Source organism: Arachis hypogaea, chromosome 17, assembly GCF_003086295.3.
Source record: "Arachis hypogaea cultivar Tifrunner chromosome 17, arahy.Tifrunner.gnm2.J5K5, whole genome shotgun sequence".
NCBI classification, from domain to species: domain Eukaryota; kingdom Viridiplantae; phylum Streptophyta; class Magnoliopsida; order Fabales; family Fabaceae; genus Arachis; species Arachis hypogaea.
Genome location: NC_092052.1, coordinates 3,893,826 through 3,915,588, shown reverse-complemented (window position 1 = coordinate 3,915,588; position 21,763 = coordinate 3,893,826). Strand labels below are relative to the sequence as shown.

Genomic DNA, 21,763 nt, shown 5'->3' with positions numbered 1-21,763 from the left:
CTCTTCATATTTACTTCGAAGTTGCAGATTCGAATTTCTCTATTTTAAAAAAAAAAATACAAATAAATACTATAAGAATAAGAAAGAAGATAGAAAATAAATTTTATCTCACTTGTTTTTTTCTAATAATTGCTTTTGTTTTTGTTTTTGTTTTATTTCTTTTGTTTTCTATAGTATCCCCAACCCAGTAGGGTAAACACTAATTCGCTGCGAATCGGAGCTTTATTTAAGGATTTGTCGTCGGCTAATGGGTTATGTTGTTGCCTCTACAAGGTAGAATTTGAACTCCAAACACTTGTTTAAACATATTAGTGAGCTAATTACTAGATCAACCTAACTTGGTTTTTGTTTTTTAATTTTTCCACTATATTTCTCAACCTGTCAGGTTAATGACTAATCTGTCATAGATCTGAACTCAATTTAAAGGTCTCCCGCTGGCTAATAGATTACTGCATATACAATGCACAGTTTGAATCTCCGACACTTATTTAAACGGATAAGTGATGACTATTCTAGATCTAAAGTGATATAATTCTTTTTTTTATTTTATTTTTGTCATTGTTTTCTGATTTTTTTTTTCTCTTGGGCTGTGACGAGCCCAACTGATCAAAAAAGAGCATGTTTGGGTATTCAGTCCAATCTTATTAGATGAAACAAAGAAAAACGCTTTAGTCATTCTGAATTTTCTGGGCATAAACAGTTACACGTCTCGAACCAAAAACTTAACTCAAAGAACAAAAAAAAGCTAAAAATTTAAAATGACTTTATTATTCTTCCATATACGTATAACAACATTTTTAGGAAAAAGATTTGTATGTACATTTTTCTTATACATCTTTATTATCTTTTACATACATATGTAACATCATTTCTCGAAAAATATTAATAAGCAAAATTAAATCAAACCTATTGTATTAACACATTTTTATGCATAGACACATAAATATAGATGATTTTTTTTTGTTGTTCACAATATTTCTATTATATAAAATATCTTAGGTTCATTTAAGAATCTGATTAATGAGTTATTGTATGTATAAGACTGATTTTAAATATCTGAGACTTATTTAAGCTGACGAATAAAATGATGATGATGATTGTTTTATACATAAGCTCTGATAAGCTCGGCATAAAAGAGGTGATTCCAAGTGTCAGGGACACCAGGGACACACCAATGGCTACAATCCATGCCTTGATGATGAGATGAAGCATAAGCACCTGGGTGTCCATCTTTTCTCAGCTCCGACAATCTTGTTATGTCCAACAACCTCACCGGCTTTCTCATCTTTCTTACTATTCTCTCCACAATCCCTTCACCCGCTGGTTTCTTTAGTTCTCGATACTCATTCACTTCTCTAACTTCTATTGGTTCTCTTTCTTCACTACATTGCTTTCCATCGTTATTCCCCCATTCGCTAGCACTATTAAATAACCAACACAAGAGACCGAATTAACGAATATCGTTTGATAAGGTCGTCATAATATATGTCTGCAGAAGACTTGAACTTGCAATCTCTAAGTGAATATGGAGAGACTATGCCAATTGAACTATAGTTCGTTGGTTAGTAAAAAACTAATTATCTGCTAATAAGCTTATAATACTATAGTAGCGATATTAGTGATTATTATTTAAGAAACTCACTTGGGATGTCTTGGAGAATCCCCTCGAAAGAAGACTAGGGTTTTATCAAAGTCGATGTTATTTTGCACCCAATGAGCCCATGTTGATAATGCTTTCTCGTATGCAACCAAACGATCCATGTCTTTTTGTAAATCATCACCATCCACAATGAAATCCCACCTATATATACACACATATATATATAAGCTAAGGTCACATGCATATATTATACGACTATACTATATGTATACTAAAATCAGTTATCAAAATCAATGATTAGTATAAAATATATATTAAAAATAAATTAAATAACTTATATATTTATTATACATAAATATACGTAACTAATTTTAGTATATATATAATATTTTTGTATATTATAATATGTATATAAAGTAGCGTTTGTTTTGAGGTATTGGGATAGAGATTGAGAGACTGAGATTCAGTATCATGTTTATTGGTTCAGAGACTGGTACTAAAATTTCTATCTCTATCCTCAAAATTTTAATAGTTCAGTACCTCCAAAAAGTGGAGACATAGGAGACTGAAATTTTTAGTGACGGAGTCTGAAACTTTAATAACATTTTATACCTAAAATACCCTCATTTTAATTAATTAATTCTAATTTTACTTTTTGTACAAATTAAATTAAAGCTTCATTCTTATTTCAATTTTTGTCTCTCACTTTATACGAAATAAAATACTGAGATTTATTTTAGTCTCTGTCTCTGAATTTCTGTCTCTCAATCTTAGTCTTTCAGTCTCTATCTCTTTACCAAACGCTACTCACAGTAATAATAAAATTAAATAATATAAATGTGACGTACGGTCTATGAGAGCCACTGTGAAGCCACCAGAGCCATGAATTGAAGATCAAAACATCACTGTGTCGCCACATATTAGCATCAAAATCAGAAATGGAACCAAGATTCAAGACCATTCCATAAGAGGTGCTCTCTTTTTCTACCAACAATGCATTCCATGAAAATCCCACTGATACGTTGTGATTCTAATTAATAACATACACATATATAATATAAATAATGAGCTCAATTTAACAATGCAATCATAATAATAATATAATAAATTAATGAGTGTTATTATTAACTAACCAGAAAGGTGAATTGAGTGAAACCATGACCGTTGTCTTGAGTGAATGCGGCATGAGGATGGTGTGAGTGAAGCATGCATATGAAAGATTGCCATTGATTTAAGCTTATTGAGTCCCCAATAAATGTTATCCTTTTATTTCTCATTCTCTCCAACAAATCCTTACCACTAAACCTGCATGAATATATATGAGAAATTCTTGGGTTCAGTAATTTTTTAATAATTTTTTGTTATTTTTTAGCTAATATAAATATTAATTTATTTTTAATAAATAAATTTTATTAATTTTATTGAAAAATATGGATATAATTGTATCGATTTATATGCGTAAAATTTTGATAAATATAAATGTAAATTATATATATATTTATTGTGTATAAAATATCTGTAAAAATGAATGTAAATTATTATTATCCAAATACTGATAAAAAATGATAATATTTATTGATCATATAGTATTACTCATATATAAATATAGAATAAGCATAGAGAATTAATTTTTAATTAGTAATTTTTATTGAAGAATGATGATGATACCTTGGTAGGTCACATGCAAATGGTTTCCATCTATATTTGAGATATTGTTGATCTGGACGACCATTTTGTTGGCAATCGAAATGCATATTTAGATGAAAACATTGACTTGAGTTGTAAAGAGGATATGAATCGTCATAAACCCATTTTCCATGGTAGATATCACACTCCTTTAAATTATGAAGCTCATCTTCGCCATTTACATAGCCAAAAAATTGTAGTAGTAGAACCAATAACACAATAAACATGGCTTGCGTTTTTGACACAAGAACAATAATACAAGATCATGTAGAATAAAGGGTAGGGTATGTATGTGGAATAGGTATCCATTGGCTTAAATAGAGAGGCAAGGAAATAAAATTTTTAAAATATGTATTTAGGCTCGATTTGAATAAACAACTTAATTAAGTTTTTTTTTCTTAAAAAAAAGCTTAAAATATAAAGATTTACATTAAAACTAGTTTATAAATAAATTATTTTGTTTTTAAATTTTTAATCATAGAAATAATTGTTTAATAAATATGGACGATAAAACAGTTTTTGAGAAGAAAATAAATAATATTTTTTATTTTCTCAAAAGCTCTTAAATAACTTTTTAAAAAGTTAAAAACATCTTTTAAAATTATACAAAACAATATTAATATGACTTTTCATAATTCAAAAACAAACTTCCCAAACGAACTCTAAAGTTTTACAAATTATTTGGACGAATATGATTTTTTTATAAAAAATTAATAGGATGATGTTATCAAAATGTGTACCACATTTACAATGTAATAACACCATAATTTAATGATCCTGAAATCGAGTCACTGGATTGATGTTACCAAAATTTATTTCTGTTTTATTCATGTCGCTGGCATAGCATGCTTATCATGGTGATAATAAACCCTAAATAATAAGCATGGACATCACCAATTAATGACTTTGCTTTCAATTGGATAAGACCAATGAGAACGATTAGCTTGTGGTGCATTATTATTAAGTTGCGACACTTTTCCTTAATTAAATTTCCTTCTTTTTCTTTTTTCACAATGTAGGTATCAGATCTAGGTTGAAGAAATTAAGAATTAAAAAGAGAGTTTGAAGAATAAAGAGAGCAACTTAAGAAGCATATAATTTATATTTATAGTTACTAAAATTTTATACACATAAATCAATACAATTTATATTCATATTTTTTAGAATTTATAAAAATAATTTAATATTTATACTGATTAAATGATAGCGAAACATACTAAAAATTACCAGCGCCATAAATTTTTTTTTTATTGATAACTAATATTAATAAGATGCAATAAAAAGCTACATACTATTACATCAAATAATTAAAAGCTATGGTTGCAAATTAAATTATTAATGTTAATGCACGCACGTTAAAGTCGTTTTCTTCATACAATAATTGATGATAATTAACTTCCCCATCTTTATTAGGTTACATTACATGCATGCCCTGATTCCATAACATTATTCTTTTGCCTTGAAACACTAATAATCTTCTATGGTTATTGCATTTTTGGTTCTACTACTACAATTTTTTGGCTATGTAAATGGAGAAGATGATGAGATTCATAATTTGAAGGGGTGTGATATCTACCATGGAACATGGATTTATGATGACTCATATCCTCTTTACAACTCAAGTGAGTGTTTTCATCTAAACATGCACTTTGATTGCCAACAAAATGGTCGTCCAGATAAAGAATATCTCAAATACAGATGGAAACCCTATGCATGCAACCTACCAAGGTATCATCATTTTTCCTATTAGGTTGATTCCGCACTATGGTAGCATTTATTTTTAGAGACAAAAACTGACATTAAGAGACTGAAATTCAGTATTGTATTTAGTGATTAGAGACTGGAACTAAAATTTTAGTCTCATTACACAAAATTTTAATCACAAGATTGAGATTTTTGAAATCGGAGACTGAAACTTTAATAATATTTATTTTTAAAAATATCTTTATTTAACTTTTTCAAATTCTAAATCTTTTCCTCAATCTCCATATTTATCTTAAATTAAATATAACAATAAGATATAACTCAATTCACTATATTTTACATCACTTAATTTAGTCTTTATCTTTTAGTCTTTATCTCTTACTCTCAGTCTCCCTTTTAAACACAAACTATATATAAGTAAGTATGAACCATTGAACTTAACGTGAAGAAAACAATCTATACTAAATAATCTTCGATCTTTTTGCAATTTAGTTTTTCTTATTATACGTAATTAAATGCATATGTAAAATCTTTATATATTAGGACATTAAAATTAAATATTAAACCACGAACAACTGAAAGAGAATTAGTTTAATGAAAGAATGATAATTAAATAATGTGCGCAGGTTTAATGGTAAGGATTTTCTGGAGAGATTAAGGAATAAACGGATAGCGTTTGTTGGGGATTCAATAAGCTTTAATCAGTGGCAGTCATTAACATGCATACTTCATTCACACCATCGTCACGTTGCATTCATTGGAGGGATTCGCCATCACGGTTTCTCCAAATTCACCTTTCCGGTAATAATAGTTAGTTATTCATCATGAATTTACTATCACGAACAAATCATTAATTATGCCATATTATTGCGGTGTATGTAGAATCACAATGTGACGATACTATTGTTATGGAATCCATTCCTAGTAGAAAATGAAAGCACTTCATACGGTCGTGTTTTGAATCTGAGTTCTATTGCCGATTCTGATGCTACTCTGTGGCAACAGAGTGATGTTCTGGTTTTCAATTCATGGCTATGGTGGCTTCAGTCTGGAACCGCAACTCCGTGAGATCCATAACCCCAAAATTAACTATATATATGCATTGAAAATTTAGATGCAGTTATCTTCATATAAAGTTGTTAGTTAAAAACAGTTAAATGATTCGATATGTTTGATTAAATTGTTATTTAACGTTTTTCAACTATCAACTTCACATGCAGTTAACTGCACGTGAATATTCTCTTATGAATATTTATTGGTATTTTAAATTAACTAGCTATAATGTTGAACGTTATGTGCAGGTGGGATTTCATAGCGGATGGTAATGATTTACACAAAGATATGGATCGTTTGGTTGCATATGAGAAGGCACTAACAACATGGGCTCAGTGGGTGGAAAGTAACATTGATTTTCATAAGACTCTAGTCTTCTTCCGAGGAGATGCAGCAAGACATCCTAAGTAGGTTCCCTAAATAATGAATTAATAATGTTAATTACACAATATCTGAAAGGTAGAAACTCAACTGTGTAGTTAATTTCATGAGAATTGTTAAATAATTTGATAAATTTAACTAAATTATTATCTAACGGCTCTCAGCTCTTAACTTTATATGAAGTTAGTGAATTTTCACCTATCGTAAAATAAAAATACTATTTATATATCAAAATTAGCCACTAATGTATTTGTATATAAATACATGTGTAGTTTAATTTATTTTAAATGCATATTTATATTTCAAAATATATTTTATACTGGCAGCTGACTTTCGTGGCTAATTTTGGTGTACACGTAACATAGTCGATTCTAAAATGATTTTAATTTACACAAGTATTGCTACTTTGTTCTGTAGTAAAAACAAGGCAACTAAGATGTATTTAGTTTGTGTTTTTATTTGTTTTTTTTTTAATATATTTTTTAAATTTTGAAAAAAAAAGTAAAAATATAAAATAAAATTTATTGTTTTTACTGTTTTTTCATAAAAATAAAAAATAAAAAATATTAAAAATAAAAAAACAAAAACAAAAAACACATCTCTAAAAAAAGGAAGTATTATTTTAAAAAAATGGAAATGTTTGGTAACCAAAGAAAACAGTTATAACTTACCTTATTTAACATTCATTAATTGTTGCGATAATTAATTAATGCTAAATAAGACAAGTTCTAACTGTTTTTTTTGTCTGCCTAACATTACTCCTAAAAAATCACTAAAAAATTAAAAAATTAGATTTATAAATTGACATTATTCATCTTTCTGTTAAGGACTTATTGATTCATTATAAAAACTTTTCAACAACTTATTTAATATTTTTCTAACAAGCAATATATAAATTCATTAAAAAAATCTCAGATACCTATTTATTTTATTTATTTATTTATTTATTTATTTATTTATATATTATATTTTTTTATACATATATATTTTTGTGAAATATATAGTGGTAGCGCTTGGGGGAATTATGATGGGAAGCATTGCGGTGAAGAAACAGAGCCAATATTTAAGGCAAAGATTCCATTGATGAAGATTCCAGGCGAAGAAATAGTGGAGAGAGTGATTAGTAAAATGTCAAAGGCAGTGAAATTGATGAACATAACAATGCTTTCACAATTGAGAAAAGATGGACACCCAGGCCTTTATGCTTCACCAAGGCATCATGGCATGGATTGTAGCCATTGGTGTCTCCCTGGAGTTCCTGATACTTGGAATCAACTCTTTTATGCAGAGCTTCTTAGATCCTTGCAATAAGGATCCGAGCCAATAATCAATCTATACATGTATGAATAAATTATCAAAAATGTTATTTTTATGTTAAAATTACTATTAAAATCAATCATTAATGTATTTGTGTATAAATACATGTATTATATGGTTTACTTTATTTTTAACATATATTTTGTATTTTAATAGTTAATTTTGATGTTCGTATAGCATAATCGATAAATTATTAATAACCGCCGCAAAAACATTTTTATTACGCAACGATTATTTCAGTGGTTAGCTAAAATCGCGTTAACCATTTACTCACGATCCATCTTCTAGTGTCTGGTTTAACCGTCGCAATATGTTTTGCGGCGGTTGAAAACTGTCACAAAATTGACCCCAAAATCACCACAAAATGCCAAAATTATTGTAGTGATAATGCATATGTACATATTTTATATATGATGAGTTATGTGATGAATAAGATTTTAGTGATTATGATGGTCATATTTGACTTTTCATTAATTTTTTTTTTACATGTATGAAGAGGGAGAATTAGTGTATTGTTAAAAATGAATTACAAAAATATTTGCTAATCAAAATAAATTAACTAAAAATAATTAAAATTTATTTTATTTAATATTTATTAATTGTGAACAACTAACCTTGTCCCTCAACAATATTTAACTTTGTCCGTCAGCATAAACAATGGCAAACGTTAAAATACAAACTTTTTAAATTTTATAAGAATGAAAAAAAATCTTATAAAAATTAAATAAAATTTTTTCAAGAAAAAAAAGTTTGATTATAATAAAGAATAATAATATAATTTGTATTCACAAGTGTTACGTGGGTAACCTGAAGCTAGTGGATTGAATTTGTTAGATTGACCCAAGCGTTAAGAGGAGGTAGTCTCTGACTTGGTTTGCGTCTGAGAGCCGCCATCCGACTTGTATGTATGAAAGAATGGGGGTAGTACCTGCAAAGACACTCTGATACCTAAGTCAGCAAGGGAGTAAGCAGGTTTAGAAAATATTGGAACTTAGAGATACCTGAGGGGTGTCGTGTATTTATAGTGGTAAACCAATAACCACTGTTGAAGTAGTTCCACCTTTTAAGGTGGATATGACTCTTGGAAGTGGGTTGAGAAATTTTAGAGATAATTACTTATTTGAATAAGTGTTATCTGCCAGCTATCTCCTTCTTAGGGAAGGAGTCTGCGTTGGATACGACCTCCTCTGAAAAGGTCGGTAGGAAGCGAAAGCCGATCTTTAGATTGGGCTTTTTAGTGTGTTTGGACTTCGGTCATAGTATTAGGTTAGAGTATGAACAACACGTATTCAATTTATCCTTATCAATCAGGTTGATAATTTTTCGATCAGATATGGGACGGATTTTTGTTCAGAGCGGAAAAAAAAAACCAAATATTCTATAATAAGACAAATACCCAATAAAATAAATTAGAGTGTAAATTTTTATGATATAAAACGAGTATATAAAATAAAGTAAAGCAGGATGAAATCGAATAGTGCAAAAATCTGTTGTATCATATCATCTCATTTTCATCTCTAATCGCAGTTGAATTGTCTAGTGATACAACAAAATTAAACGGGGACTACTAGATTAATTTAAAAACACATTCATATGATGAATTATTTATCCTTCATACACATATATGAGAATTACTATTATTCTATTAGCTTAGGTAGAGATAGAGAGAAATTAAGTTTGAAAGAGAGCAGCATAGAAAAGAAGATTCCAAGTATCAGGAACACCAGGTAGGCACCAATGGCTACAATCCATGTCACGGTGGCCGCCATGGCCATAAACAGAAGGGTGACCATCTTTTCTAAGTTGTGACAATTCAGTAATGTCAAGCAAGTACACAGGCTTAGACATACTTGAAAGCACACTCTTTAAGGCTGTCTCTGCTGGGTGTGGCCCACCTGGGTAGTTGCTTCCACTCAATGGACGACTTTGCCCCTCACAAGATTTTGGGTATGATTGCCCCCATTGTGATCCACTGAAATTATTCAACAATCTAAAGGGTATAAATAAAAGTACATAATGAGTGAGAAAGAAGCCAAAACTTACTCGGCATGATCTGGGGAGACCCCTTGGAAGAACACCCTAGTTTTGGTGGGGTCAACGTTGTCATCAATCCATTTGGCCCATGTTCTTAAGGCTTTCGTATATGCAACCAAACGATCCATGTCTCTATATGTATTATTTCCTTCTTCAATGAAATCCCATCTACAAAGTTTAATTATGTTAGAATCAGAAGCTAAGACATTGTATAAATTATATAATAATAAATTAGTTACACTACTAGAAAATAACTTGATAGTAGGAAGCTCTCGACCACTGGATGAAGAAACACCACATCCAACTCAAAAACTTAAGATGTTAAGTTAATGAGTTTCTCATCTTATAAACTCTCTACTCTTTCTTACTTTCTTTGATGTGAGACTAATTTCATGCACTCTTCACAGTTGAAATATTAACATGCATGTCTTAATTATTGTATATACATACGGTTGTTTTCTTCCGGTGTGAAGCCACCAATGCCAAGAGTCGAATATTAATATATCGTTTCCTTCCCAAAGTTTTCCGGCTTCGATTGAATCCAATTTAAGAACGCGACCAATATTTTCACTCACTGTATCCACCAAAAATGCATTCCGAGAAAGCTTCACCTTAACATCCAAGCTCTGAAAATTATATGTAAGCAAATGAGTCATCATCACGTGGATAATAATAATAATAATAATATATAATTAATCTATCTGAAGTATAATATATATAATATATAATATAGAAAAAGTTTAGGACCATCAACTTTTTTAAATTCTGACCAGTATGTAACCAGCAAAGAAAAGTAAATCATTGGATGAAATTTCACACCAATCTTACACCATTAAAATCATCATTGATGACTACAAATCACAAAAGTTGATGGCCCCTAACACTCCGCTATAATATAATGTATTAAAGTGTTATTCTAATTTTTTTAAAAAAATAAAATACCTTTATAATGAATTTTGCCAAAAGAATAAAGTATGATTTTTGATATTTTGACAAAAATGCATTTTTAGGAATATTTTTAGAAAGATTAATATATCTATTATTGATGAATTAATTAAGACCACTTAATTGTATTAGAAATTAGAATTTAACTCTAGAAAAAAGACAAAATTACGTTGAATTTATAAACACTAGAAGAATACCTTTTCTTGTACTAATTTTAACAAAGACTAAAATATTCTCATAAAATTAATTTGTTGATTGTATTTGATGTTTTGTCTTAATTAAATTAGCCAGTATCTGGTGCTATAACAAAAGTATGCTAGGGAAATAATTAAAAATTAAAGCATCTTTGTACAAATTAAATTAAATTTGGAACGTAGCAAAGGGAGAATATAAGAGATTAGTCGCTGAATAATAATATTTAAAAAAGATGCTTCGGAAATTAATAAAATATCCGCAGAAATTAGAAGACCATGCATTGTAGTAGACAGGTCCTTTTCCAAATTCCAATAGTTCAACGCATGATATTGCAACTACTGAACTACCAATCTGACCCTTGTACATAACCTCATACATGATTATGGAATAAGAAGATTTTTAAGTGTACCTCATACCGGTGTATCAGTAATTTTTAACTGTTGATCTTAATTATATATATTATATATAATTTTTATAATTAAGATCAATGATTAAAAATAACTGAAACACCAATATGACGGTACACTTGAAAATTTTCCTATGGAATATATTTATGCTAACCATGCATTATTCTTAATAAGTTGTGGTCCATTACTTTAATTTAGTATTTTTCATATACATGAAAAAATAATGGAGGAGTTAAGCTCAAATTTCTCAAAAGGTAGAATATATATATACCTCTCCGGAATAAAAATAAATAAATAATAGTAGAGTATAGGCCACGCCAACTTAATATTTTTATTTTTAGTATTTTTTTATTTTTAAAATTTTGTAAAAAAAATATAAAAATATAAAATATAATTTTATTATTTTAATTATTTTTTTATAAAATTCAAAAAACAAATAATAATAATAATAATAATAATAATAATAATAATACAAATCAAACACACTTTATATTTGTGAATCGGTTTTTTCAGTGATGAAATTCCATCAATAATCTAAATAAATTTAATGATGAGGGATAAGCATTAGTGCATTATACTTATACATTGTTATTTATTTTTTCAATAATTTATCACACTTTTCGGCTCCAAAATCTATCATTCTCAAGAATAGACCTTCTTTTAGGAAGGGACAATAATCAAATGAATGTTATTGCATTTAAATTGTCACTACAAATCCCATACATAATTTATTATTATTGCAACCCATTTAATTTAACATCTTTTGTGAGTGAATGCGAATTTTAATTAGTAGTTGTTGTCCACTTGTACTACGTCCAACTCATGTGTTAATCATGATAATGATATAATTAATAAATACATAAGTATTTATATAGAAACCAACTTTTAATTAATTAATATTAATCAATTTTTTATATTTAAAATTATTTTTTTTAACACTTATTTTTTTATATAAGACTAAAATTTAAAATTAAAAAGGGTAAAGTATATTTTTTGTCCCTGAAGTTTAGCAAAAATTTCAAAAATACCCTTAAGTTTTATTTTGTTTCAATTTTGTCCTAGAAGTTTTTGATTTGCATCAAATATACCCTTAATGGCTAAATTTTCAAAAAAATTAAGACTAATCTAACAATAATGCATGAAAACTATGCTTGATTTGCTTGTGTTGAGGGTTGTTCTTATGAAATTGTTGTTGAATTGGTCTTAAATTTTTTGAAAAATTAGCCGTTCGGGGTATATTTGATGCAAATCGAAAACTTTTAGGACAAAATTGAAACAAAATAAAATTTAGAAGTATTTTTGAAATTTTTGTCAAATTTTAGGAGAAAAAATATACTTTACCCAATTAAAAAAATGGCAGATATTAATTAAAAAAAAGTTGAACTCTAAATAAATATAATAAATTAAGAGATGAATAATAATTGAAGATGAGGCTAGAAATTATTAAAGAGATCTAACCGGGAAGGTGAAGATTGAAAGATCTCCATTTCTGAGAGAAGTGTACTGAGCTTGTGGCACAGCTGTGTGAAGCATGCAAGTGAGTGATTGCCATTGATTCAAACTCAATGAGTCCCCCACAAATAATATACTCTTCCCTCTAAGTCTTGTTAACATATCATACCCATTGAATCTGCATTATATTCAAAAGTGATGGCTCCATTTAAAATTACATCATCACAATTATTTTTTTTTTATTTTTTACGGTATTCTCCAGTCCAACAGACTAAAAACTAATCCGCCGCGACACTGAACTTTATTGAAAGGTTTATCGCTGGCCAATGAATTGTTATATGTACAAGGCAGAATTCGAACTTTCGACAATTACTTACACATACTAGTAAACTAATCATTAGACCAATCCAATTGGTTACATCATCACAATTAATGATCATTAAAACTAAACTTTATTTGGTCTAATATTGGATGTGCTATTCTATTTGATGACAAAATAGATGAAAGCAACATTACAACACTATCTCTCTCAATTGATCAATTCTCCACGGAATTATATATTATTTATATGCACTTAATTTTCTAGATTTTTAATTAGTTTAAATGTGTATATATAAGGCTAACAACCTAAGTCTATCTTTTTTGCATTTGGTGCTTGACAACTTGTTATTAGGGAGTGCCCCCAAAAAGACAAAAAACATTTATATTCTCTTCTAGTGGTTCACGGCACAAGATAATCATGGCTATTCTTTATTTAATTCATTAATATATGTGATCGATGAATAATAAACTAATAAAAATGCTTCAATATAAATTAAATTAAAAATCATCTATTAAATCAATTAATATGTATATTTATATATATTAATTCACATTGCAACTAAATAATTACTACTAAAATAACTAAATCTATTATAATAGAAAAATCAAATATGTAATAGACAAATAATTAAACTAATGATTTATAGTAATATAATAATAATTTATAAGATACTAATATATTTTTATATACAATAATTAATTATTAGTGGTTAAGAATTTGAACTAATTCACAAAACGAATTGTCTTGATAATTTTTTATACATAGCTATATATTTGTATCAACATGTTAGGTGTAAATAAAAAATAAGTTATTTATATAAAATATATATATTAAAATTAAGTTAAATTATACGTATATTTATATACATAAATATATAATGATTAATTTAGTAGCTAATTAATTAATATGCACAATATTTCTAGAGTCAATTTTTTTAGTTAATATCAACTAATATTTTTAATTACTTTTTATTTTATCTTAAATTTTAAATAATAAATTTTAAATTCTAATTCCTATATCTTAAAAAATAAAGATTAAAAAGATTTTTATAATGATATGTATCATGTTTCTATTATTATCTACATGAGTGTTAGTTAGTTAGCCATCTAATAACTAGTAGCTTGTAAAACAAGTCAAGCAAATCTTTTCCTTTCAGAATGTTGTATTATATCATATGGTAACAATAAGTGGACCCTAAGAGGAAGCGTGGAATCTACATTAGAAAAAATGTCACATTCAATTCCAACTGTTGTAGCATGAAAAATAGAGGAGGAGATCCATAACTAATTAATCTTTTTTTGTCTTATTACTTAACTGATCTAAAAGTTTCTAATTATGTTTTAGTTTTATCAGACACATCGTTACTTGACAAAGGTGTCTTACCCATAAAAAGGTCCACTAAATTTATTAAGTAGTTGTTGTTGATGTTTCAATAATTCTAAGTTGAGAGCAAAATCAATTATCTAATTTGCAGCGGTTGTGTCAGCGATTTTTTAAAATCGCTGCAAAATTAAATCTCCATCCCTTAACAGATAATGTTTGTGAAACCGCTGGAATTTCATTTCGTGGCGATTTTTAATCGCCGCAAATCCCTAAAAAAAACCGCCGCTATTCAGCGTATCTCTTGTAGTGCGATGGAATCTTTGGAAAAAACATATAGCACAAGCAAGGGTTATAATTATTTCCTCAATAACTTTAACTAAATATAAACTATTACATGAAAATAAATAATTATTAAATATTCAAATTTTGCCATAAAAAAATAAGTTAGGCAAAAGTTAGGTACCAAATTATAAACATAATAAAATTCACCAATAAACTATTATATGAGTGATATTGTTTAATTACCGAGAGACAATAGAATTTATTAAGAATAAAATAGGAAATTAAATTCTTAATCACTAAGTAATTTTAGGAAATTAAAGAGGAGATGCATCATGCATGATCAAAATTAAAGAATTCCTTCCCAAGAAAATGAAGTTCTTACTAGCTTCATTTTTTCAGCCTATTAGCAAGGCCTCACCTCATGCCAAATTCAACTACCCAACTTCCGATAAGAAATCACTATGAAACCAAGGAGCTTCCTTTAATTTCATTACAACTTTTTTGTATTTCTATATGTTTTTAACTTTCTTTAATTTGTGTTTTCTTTTCCTGACCTTAGTCAAACAGCTAGTAGTTTTAAAAAAGTTCATATTTGTGTCTTTTGTCAAAATTGAATATTTTTCTTTTAAAAATATTTTTTTATTAGTATCTTTTTTATTTTTAAATTACTATAATCACCACTATCATCATTATAATTATTATTCTTGCTGCTATTTAAAAGAAAGTTATAATAAAAAAAGATATTTATGAAAAAAATAATTTTAACCAAAAAATTAAAATAAAAAATAAAACATTTAGAATAAGAATAAGATATTAAACATTATAGGCAAAATTAAAACTTAACAGAAATAATAGAAATTAAAATGATACATTATTACTGTTAAATTAAATAAAATATAAACTCACACAACATACACTTCAACTAACAATAGAAAAATGCCTAAACGATATACATAATATATTTTATATTTGGTGAATAATAATTTTTAATATACATAAGTAACAACGATCGCATTTAATAAAATTAATTTTAAATTTAAAAAAATTATAATAAATATAAATATAAATATTTATTAATATATAATTTAATTTTCATAAACACGGATAATTTTAAAAGAGATCTCCTTAAATACTTTAAAAAATATTTTTAACTTTTAAATACCATAAACACGTAATCTTTTTTATTTAAACAAATATAACAAAAAATTTTACCAAACCAAATCTAAGAATATTCATGCATACCGGCGCACGCACACATGCACTAACATATTTCAAATTAAAAACTCAAAAAAAAAAAAAAATAGAAGGATGAATATGTACCTTGTTAAGTTGCAAGCAGTGGGCTGCCATCTATACTTGAGATAGAATTGATCAGGACGACCATTATTTATACAATCAAATTGTTTCTCAATAAATGGACATTTTGATATTTCATAAAGTGGGTATGAGTTTGATTCATCCAAAACCCAGCTACCACGAAACAAGTCACACCCTCCTACACTTCCATTTGTCTCAACAAAAACATAAAAAACAAGAAGAACAACCATCACAACACTAGATATGGCAAAAGTCCCCATATCTAAAAGGTGGCACAAGAAAATGAACAATCTAAGAGGGTGTATATGTGCTTGTGTTTGTGTATGATTTCTTTCTAATTAATTTGGCTTTTGTGGAATTTTATGAGTATATATAATAATTGAATTGGTATCCGCCAAAAATAGTGATGAAAGAAATTAAAGAAACGGTTGCATGCAAAACTTTAATTTTTGTGTGACTATATTGAATTTTGATTTTTTTTTTTTTTTTTTTTTTTATGCATGAAGTGCCATGTTTAGAGGCATATATATGATGATATGCAATAATTGTGAGAAAAATAATTAAGAAAGAGAGAGAAGCATAGTGTGATATATATATATGCAATGGAGGGAGAAGAGAATGGATATAGATTACACACCAAGAATCACAAAATTTTTGGGTATATATAGATGGATGTTACGTAATGAAAATAGCTTAAGTGGGTCCATTGAGTGTTCTATTCTATCCTACAATGATGATAGCAGTTAAAGAAAGATTTATGGACCGAACTAAATATATTCATAGCATGATGAAAATTTATATATTTGGATATATAGTATCTATCTATCTATCAATCTATCTATATGCGATTCTCTTTAAATACTTAAATATCACATCATTTATTACATATATATAAAATTTATATCAATTTATATTGATAGTACTTTTTAATTTATCAAAAATGTTTAGTAATCAAAGAAAATTAATCAAAAACAGTCATAATTTATCTTATTTAACATTCATTAATTGTTACAATAATTAATTAATGCTAAATAAAGCAAGTTTTGACTATTTCTTTGTCTACCTATTTCTTTAATATTTTAATAGTATTTTTTAATTTATTTCTTTTAATTTATTAAACTAAATTAATTATACTAATTATATATATATTAGTTAATTAATTTGATTAATTTATTAGTCATCAAAATAATAAATTTAGAATAAAATAGATAATTGAGATATTTTTAATTAATAATTAAATTAAATTAAATTATATAAATGGAGACAAATTCAAATTATATAAATTAAGGATTAAATTAAAATAAAATAATTTTTTATTTATTCAAATTAAATGTAATAAATACAAATTAATTTTGTTAGATAATCATAATTTTTTAAATCTGATCTTTTATATATAGACGGCCAAACAAAATTATAAGAATTATCATTCTATCGCTCTTGTTATTTTTTCTCTTTTTTTTCTTCTTTTTTTATGTGTAATTTCTTTTATGTATAAATGTACTCAAAATAAGAAGACATTGATGAGTGTTTCATTAATTGTTTATTTGTTTGACAAATGTTATAGTTTAGTCTTAATTTAGACATTCTACCACTATCAATAGAAGTTGGACATGTAGTAATTCAGGATGACCAACGTATTTTTTACCGTATTATTAGATAGAAGAATATTTGTTAAAATAAATATTCCTATCGTAATGAATTTTATTTTGTCAATCTATTATCTTTTACCTTACAAACAACATATGTTAGATATATTATTTTCATCACAAGTCATACATGATTTATTGAGACTTGAAACTTATTTTGACCCCTGAAATTTGGATTCGGCCTTAATTTCGACCCCCAAATTTTTAATTATCCAATTAACACCCTCAAATATTGGATCGTACCTCACGTTTGTCTCTGTAGCTATCTCTGTTAACGGAGAGTTGATGTGGCACGCTAAGTTGACACGGTGTGCATCTACGTAGCACCCAACTTGCCAGAATGAATGTGTGATGAGTGAATGATGTAGCAAAAAGTTCTTTTCACTTATTTGACTTCTACGCAAATGTTAAAACCCTAATTTGCATGGACTCATATTGAGTGAAAACAACTTTTACCACATCATTCACTCATCATACATCCATTCTGATAAATTGGGTGCCACGTAGATGCACACCGTGTTAACTTAACGTGTCACATCAGCTCTCCGTTAACAGAGATAACTATAGGGACAAACGTGAGGCACAATCTAATATTTGGGATATTAATTGGGTAACTAAAAATTTGGAGGTTGAAATTGAGGCTAGCTCCAAATTTCAGGGGTCAAAATGAGTTTCAACTCGATTTATTGATAAGTCTGTGTAAAATACTACGGTGTTTGGTCATCGTTAACTCGCTAAAGTTAATTCTTTTATGATTATGTCAATGTATAGCACTATTAAATAGAAACTGATTAGATTATATTTTTTTTGTCAGGTGGATTATATTACATTTGTTTCCAATGAGGTGGGTGAACTTTTGGATCTAAAAACGATTGAAGTTGAGAAAGGTCAGAAAAATGCTAATAATACAAACACTATTTATTTTTAATATCCAGCCAATAATAATAAATATATAAATTAAAATTAATATTATTCCATACAAAATAATAAAATGTATATTATACTTGAAGCATATCAAATCCGTACATTATTTATCATTTACGTTATGATAAATTTGGTTATTAAAAAAATTAAAATTAACTTAAATATACATAATATTATTCCATGCCTTTCATTTTCATTTTGTCATCGTAAAAGGTCATATATATTAGAAGAGAATCTCATCTTTTTACCAACGGTTCTTTCATTCAGTAATTTCTATATAAAAAAAAAGAATAGATGATTTTTGTCATGTATAAAAGACACATAATAATATTGTGTTTGATAAGAATATATGAGATTTTGAAAGGGTTTAGCATGTATTTAGCAATTAACATATTCGTAGAGAGGTGCATAATGGATAAAATGATGATTAATAATAGAAAAATGAATAATTAAAACTTTCTTAATGCATCGTCAAGCTGGGTCCACCCGTCAAGTAGCTGTGTCATGAGGTGCTCCTCTCTTGTCATCAATAACCTTTTTTCCGCTATTGGTAAGCACCATTAGTTGATTTTGTGTGGTTGTTGATTTGCTAATTAAAAGCTCACCTGTTACTTAACTTTTATTTATAGATTTAGTTTTGTGTTTTCATGATCAAGTTCCTCCCTTTGTTACTGATACGTTAGTTTGAAATACTAAATAAGAAAAATCAACTTCAAGCTAAGGAAGCATTGTTGCCATGCCACACTTGTATAATATATTTGATTTACCAATAATTTAGTTGGTTCGGTACATTTAGTAGTATTTTTTGTTCCTAATATTTTACTAGACATTTGATTATCATTAGCAAGAAGGTTATATTGTTATCATATTAACATTTGTTGTATTCTGATGGAAATTATTTTTACTGTAATTTAGGAGGATACATTATATAATATGATACTTTTAAACAGTTTAGGAGCATGATAAAAAGTTCTCTTTACCCTGTTTTCCCTTACTTCTTTACTAAGTGTATATTTCAGCCAAATTTTGATATTTATTTTAGATAAATTATCTAAATTTTGATATCCTTTTAGATGCTTCTTTCTGTTCCATTTTTATTTTTTATTATGTTGAATTGGTTGTTTATGATGTTATATGTATTCTTGAATTCAATAAATTATTATGCCCTTCTTTTTTTTGTCAAAATCATGTTGAATTTCTTGCTATTGAGTGTTGATAGCTGAAGAATTATTACAATAATGCATATATATTACTGACATCTTCCAAATCTGACTTATATTTTTTAGAAATTTGTGCGGTTAGTAGCTTTGTTCTAGAAGTATATTTGACCGACATAAAACTTTCTTGTTATAACATTGTACTTAAAAAGCATTTGATTATTGCATGGCTTAAAGCTTCAGTGGCTGAATTGGAGGTAAAATATTACTTAAAAAATACAACTAGTCTAAGACAGGAAATATATATTATTAGTTTTTTTACTTTAAATAATTAGTCATTTTGAAGCTCATGTCTCAATTTTAATGCTGACTATGTTAAAATAAACTTATCAATGCTATATTTAACTAAATAATAGCAGCGTTCCTTGAAGTGTTTTGCACTACGTACGATTTTTAAATTCTCCCGTCTAAGAAGCTGAGTTGATGCCTCTTTCTCTTTTGGTTTGGATTTACTTATTTGCTAATATTTAATGTTGTAAAATTTATGTTTTTTTTTTAGTTTGATAATAGTATAAGTGATACCCTTGGTGGTACCCAGTTTATTAAGATGCCCATGATAGGTCGTTAAACACAGCATGTCAGCAACCTCAAATAGGATCTACTGCAGCTTTATCCGTGCATCAAGTGGATTGTCTAATTCCCCCGTCCAGTAGTGCTGGTGTCCCCGCAACCTCATCTTTATGCCCTTTTCGACCGCTCTGTACTAAACCACTGCCTGCTCCACAAACTTGCACGAATAGTATTCAAAACTCGGAGTCGGGGGATGAAGACTTAAACCCAGAGGTAGATGAGGTAAATTCTTTTGAGCAACATGTTGACAACCTGTTTGCTGCATTGGAGGCTCAGAAGCGCAAGGGATGCAAGACCACCGAATTTTGGGATGTTAAAATAATTGGTATACAAGAATTTATCCCATATAATTATTTATGCTTAATTTTTCTATGATTTCATCGCATCTTAGCCACAATGATTACTCACAAAGAGTAACTATGATTTACAGAATCTGATGGGACATTCAAGCACCTTCATCTAAGCGTGAAGGAAGCTATAAAGCCACCTAACGATAGAAAGATCGTACTCAAGTTCAACGAGAGACTGCAACCAGTTGGAAATGAAGCTGGTATACTGAGCGGCATTCTTGGATTGCTAGGATCTGACTACACCAAATTTCAAATCTACGAGAAAAACTGGAGAAAGGATCGCTCCAAGGACAAGATTTATAATGAATGTGTAAAGATAAAATGTTATATTGTTGTAGAGTTTGAGAATCTTAATTTGTCACCTAGTAACAAGTTAATTTTACTGTTGCAGAAAATGTTCTATTTTAATGAAGATAGTAGAGGTGCTATCAAGTGTACAATATTAAAAATGCTAGGGAGGACTTGGAAAAAAACGAGAAACAGGTTGTACCATGATTATTACAACTCAAAACTAACTGTTGAATAAAATATTGAAGACCGTCCACCAGGAATTACAGCGGATCATTAGAGATGGTACCTTGATTATCACAATAGTAAAGACACAAAGGTAATATATTTTTATTTCATAACAAAAAAGTCTATTTATGTTACATTTAGTCAAAAAATGGTGTCTAGTAACCTTTACTTTTGATGGCGTGATAGGAGAAGTGTAGAAAAAATACTGTGAATCGATCGAAGCAGTTATACACTCGCACTGGCAGATCAAAAAGCTTGGCAAGGCTCAGAGAAGAAGATGTAATTTACGTTTGACTCACTTTTTGAACCTTCTCTTCGTCTACTTATTCACTATTTAAGCTATATTGTTATAATCGGAACAACAAGGGCGTCCAGTTGGTAGAGGGGAGTTGTGGACCTTAACGCACAAATGACTTAATGGCTCCTATCTCCATGATGTAGCTCGGGCTATTGGTGTAAGTAATGTGTTAATTAAGAATCACTAAGTTGTTTCTCATAGATTTTGTTTGTTAAAATTGTGTT

The 21,763-nt window shown here is 28.1% G+C and overlaps 3 protein-coding genes across 3 annotated transcripts; 1 reads left to right on the top strand and 2 right to left on the bottom strand.

Moving 5' to 3' along the window:
* Nucleotides 1-1,046: 1,046 nt before the first annotated feature.
* LOC112765435 (protein trichome birefringence-like 43) lies at nt 1,047-3,572 on the bottom strand. The gene is made up of 5 exons (XM_025811334.2): nt 3,269-3,572; nt 2,734-2,905; nt 2,449-2,630; nt 1,643-1,801; nt 1,047-1,421 (listed from the first exon to the last, which is right to left on the bottom strand). Exons 1-5 carry the CDS (start codon nt 3,511-3,513, stop codon nt 1,103-1,105), a joined length of 1,077 nt encoding a protein of 358 aa, XP_025667119.1. The 5' UTR covers nt 3,514-3,572; the 3' UTR covers nt 1,047-1,102.
* A 1,151-nt stretch (nt 3,573-4,723) lies between these two features.
* Nucleotides 4,724-7,901, top strand: LOC112765379 (protein trichome birefringence-like 43). Its single transcript, XM_025811279.2, has 5 exons — nt 4,724-5,014; nt 5,617-5,791; nt 5,873-6,054; nt 6,292-6,450; nt 7,429-7,901. Exons 1-5 carry the CDS (start codon nt 4,767-4,769, stop codon nt 7,733-7,735), a joined length of 1,071 nt encoding a protein of 356 aa, XP_025667064.1. The 5' UTR covers nt 4,724-4,766; the 3' UTR covers nt 7,736-7,901.
* A 1,315-nt stretch (nt 7,902-9,216) lies between these two features.
* Nucleotides 9,217-16,846, bottom strand: LOC112765984 (protein trichome birefringence-like 43). The gene is made up of 5 exons (XM_025811842.2): nt 16,022-16,846; nt 12,781-12,952; nt 10,226-10,401; nt 9,785-9,943; nt 9,217-9,713 (listed from the first exon to the last, which is right to left on the bottom strand). The coding sequence occupies exons 1-5, from the start codon at nt 16,276-16,278 to the stop codon at nt 9,413-9,415; spliced, it is 1,065 nt and encodes a 354-aa protein (XP_025667627.1). The 5' UTR covers nt 16,279-16,846; the 3' UTR covers nt 9,217-9,412.
* Nucleotides 16,847-21,763: the final 4,917 nt, after the last annotated feature.